Source organism: Vitis vinifera, chromosome 13 (assembly GCF_030704535.1).
Source record: "Vitis vinifera cultivar Pinot Noir 40024 chromosome 13, ASM3070453v1".
Lineage (NCBI taxonomy): Eukaryota > Viridiplantae > Streptophyta > Magnoliopsida > Vitales > Vitaceae > Vitis > Vitis vinifera.
In genome coordinates, this window is record NC_081817.1 from 10,283,255 (window position 1) to 10,286,697 (window position 3,443).

At 34.4% G+C, this 3,443-nt stretch overlaps 1 protein-coding gene across 1 annotated transcript; it reads right to left on the minus strand.

Annotated features, from left to right (window-relative positions):
- Positions 1 to 277: 277 nt before the first annotated feature.
- On the minus strand, positions 278 to 2,571 carry LOC100260238 (GDSL esterase/lipase At5g03610). Its single transcript, XM_002264819.5, has 5 exons — positions 2,462 to 2,571; positions 2,201 to 2,374; positions 1,578 to 1,843; positions 1,126 to 1,432; positions 278 to 743 (listed from the first exon to the last, which is right to left on the minus strand). Exons 1-5 carry the CDS (start codon positions 2,523 to 2,525, stop codon positions 511 to 513), a joined length of 1,044 nt encoding a protein of 347 aa, XP_002264855.2. The 5' UTR covers positions 2,526 to 2,571; the 3' UTR covers positions 278 to 510.
- Between the last annotated feature and the right edge of the window lie 872 nt (positions 2,572 to 3,443).

Genomic DNA, 3,443 nt, shown 5'->3' on the forward strand with positions numbered 1-3,443 from the left:
TTAATTCACCTCTTAAACTTTCACTTTTTCAAATCCCTCTCAAGTGATAACCTTAAGCCCCTTCAATTCTTTCTTCATTTTGACGCCAGGTACCCATTGAATTAGTACAAGTTTAAAGCCTTTTCATTTGGGCACAACAAAGTATTAACATGAACCGCACATGCAAGCTCTTAATAATTAAATGACGCGACCTCTAATGAAGGTCTTTATTTTTAGTTGGGATGATGAGTTTAAAGCTTCTAAAGTGTCTCAAATTCAAACATCAAAAGCAAAATGATACTAGAATAAATTCCAAGTTATTGGGGATGATCATACTACAAGAGTAGGATTGTAGGAGTTACCCTACTGCCAATAACCTTATTAACATCAATACATTGATGCTCTTTACTGATATGCATTACGTTGGAGAAACATGAGTCCAACACATTATTGATACCGATACCAATACTAATATTTATCCTTACTGATTCTTGAGCAATCCAGACCTTCTGCATAAGGCAGAAACATGAATTAAAAACTTCCCCACAACTCTGTCTGGAAGAGGTTTGCGATAGAAGATTTTAGAACCGAGTAAATTGCATGCCAGCCCGCTTGTGTAGGGTGAAACGAATCCCAAAAGAATGCCATCTTGGGATCAATGCATACATTGTATTTCTTCTCCCCATTCTCTACGTCCCCACATGAGTCTTCGCTTGTTATACCTGCGCAACATGGCCTCAATGTATCCTTCAACTCTGAAGTTCCTGCACGAGGAGGCATTTATGAATTCATATATTTGTGGTATACAACTTACGGAGCAATCATATTAAAGATGATGATTCCTAATACGCCTCCAATGGTATGGACAAGCATGAGAACTCCAAGGATGACGATAATAATTTATTTTATCTTTCTTTATTTTTTCCCTTTTTCTTTTTTGTGAATATTTGTGGCGGGTGTGTGTTCAGAACTCACTCCTGATTTTCCTGAGACTGCAGACTGGCCTGATATATCAGGACCTGAGCCCTGATCTAAGATGGATGATGAAGCTTGACCCTGTCCATAAAGAAAACAACTTGCAATTCTCCTATTGACTTACCATAACCACAATTCAGTATTTGTCTCACATAAATATGGAGAAATCACCTGTTTCGTCTTCATGTTTCTTCATTGCAGACATGAATGCATTGTACATATCAAGCATCACAAATTCAGGTTCACCATTCTCCAGCTTCAGCTCCTCTACCACAGCAGTTAGTAATAGGTTGTGAAACAGTGAAGCCAAGTTTCCTGTTTCATTACATTTCTCGTACGAATATTCCTTTGTAAATTGAGGCAAACATCCAAGAGGCTGTATTCCCATAACGACTACTTTTGGCACTCCCAAATCATGAATACGTTGTAGATCCAAGCCAAGCTGCTTAACAACAGATACAATAAAGGCTGGCAAACCCTAAAATGTACATTTCCCTAAAATGTACATTTGAAGTTAGTTCCACCATTGAAAAAATATACATCATCCAAAGACAATAAGCCATTGAGAAAATCACTGTATTTAGTTTGATTTTGATCAAACTAATTGAAGTCCATGTACTCACCAGAAGACTTCCACCTCTAGCAATGTAGGCATTATAATCATTGCCAGAAACAGATACCAGAGCAATGGAAGACTTAAGGTCATCTTCGGTATAGATTTTCTCTTCAAGGAGTTGTTCAAAAAGACCGATTTGTATTGTCATGTTTGGTGCAGCAACCAGTGTGTCGAAGACGCCTGTCCCTCCATAAGCAAAATTCATTCCATATTTTGTGGGTCTTAGTTTTCTAAATCTATATGGTGTAGGAGACTTTATGCCCATCCATGAAGCTATTTGTCATGCAGTTCAAAACATAAAATATTTTAGTTATCTGAAATGATAGTAAAGTAACCAAAATAAAGAACTTCCATGGTGACCTTTTTCAGATTTTTGGGTAGAATTTTCATACCAATGAACTTGACAAATCAACAATTTTCAATGTTGTTATTATGGGTACATTTCATGGGACTTATTGAAAATATCATCCAACTTCCAACTAAATCAACCAAAAAAAAATTAAAAAAAATCAAAACTACTGTTGCCAAACGATTTAGCTTAAAAGTCATATATAAAATAAACTTTGTAGAAAAATAAAAAATCAATTCATATGATAAATAAAAATTCACTCCAAGGGAAGAGAGATTAACCAATGTATTCACTGAAGACATGGCCGTCAGAGAAGTGACCAGCAGGTCTACCAGGATAAGTAATTCCATAAGGTTCGTTCCATGAACTAGCTGTGAAATTCCTATTCCCGGTATCAACATACGAGTCCCCAAACACAAAAAGTTTGGTGAAGCTATTAGCATGTGCATAAGCCCCTGTAATAGGAAATGGTACAATAAGAGAAAGAACTATCATGCACTCTTTCATATATACAAATGGATATATAATAGTAAGGGATATACCTGCAGCAGTTGTTATAACGGAAAGCAAGAGAAAAAGCCAGATGAAGTGGGGTTGGTTGTCCATTGGAGATCAGCTTAATTGGAGGCGTTGAACAGAGATGCAGATGCAATGGAGAATGATCATGGCATGTACTTATATAGGCATCATCGTAGCATATGTGCGCAAGTCCCCTAATTGTACACATATTTCTTCAGTAATACGGTCAAATATTATCATGTGCCATTTACAGATTCAGTATAGAGGGCTAAACTTGCATCCTCCGAGAACCAAAAATTTGGTATGATGATTAAATAATTATTTAATGAAACTTTACTGTTAAGTTAAACAAATAATGTGGATCAAATCTTGCTAATTTTTAAGTTAAGCCTTAATAGTAATTAGGGTGAATTATTTAAACCTAAGACCAACAAAAATGTTCAATTCATAGAGTGGAAAATCGAACTCACAGTGTAATTCAATCTAAAAGCTTTGGTTGGTTGATAAAACAATATGTACATCTAAGTTCATGCTACATGAGATTAGCTAGCATGTTAGATACATTATTAAGCCTGTTGTACTACAATAAAACCTCGATAATTGAATGTTTGATGAATTAATAACTTTGTTTAAATAATAAAATCTTCTTATATCAACTTGGACGCCCAATGCACTAAATTAAAAACCTCATTAAATGCATGCATAAATTAATAATATTTTTAGAAATCCTTAAAGGTCCAAGGAAATATATATATATATATATATATATATATATATATAGAGAGAGAGAGAGAGAGAGAGAGAGAGATGTTTCACTTTTTTACTTATTTGATTTTAGCAAACAAAATTATAAGTAAATTAGGCAAATGAACATTAATTTCACATGTATAATAAACTTAAAGAACATGTGACAATGTACATATAGTATTAAGGTAAATTTGATCATTTACTAATAATTAAAAAAAAACTAATGAACAACAAGAAATGTGACCCCCCTGTCACAAG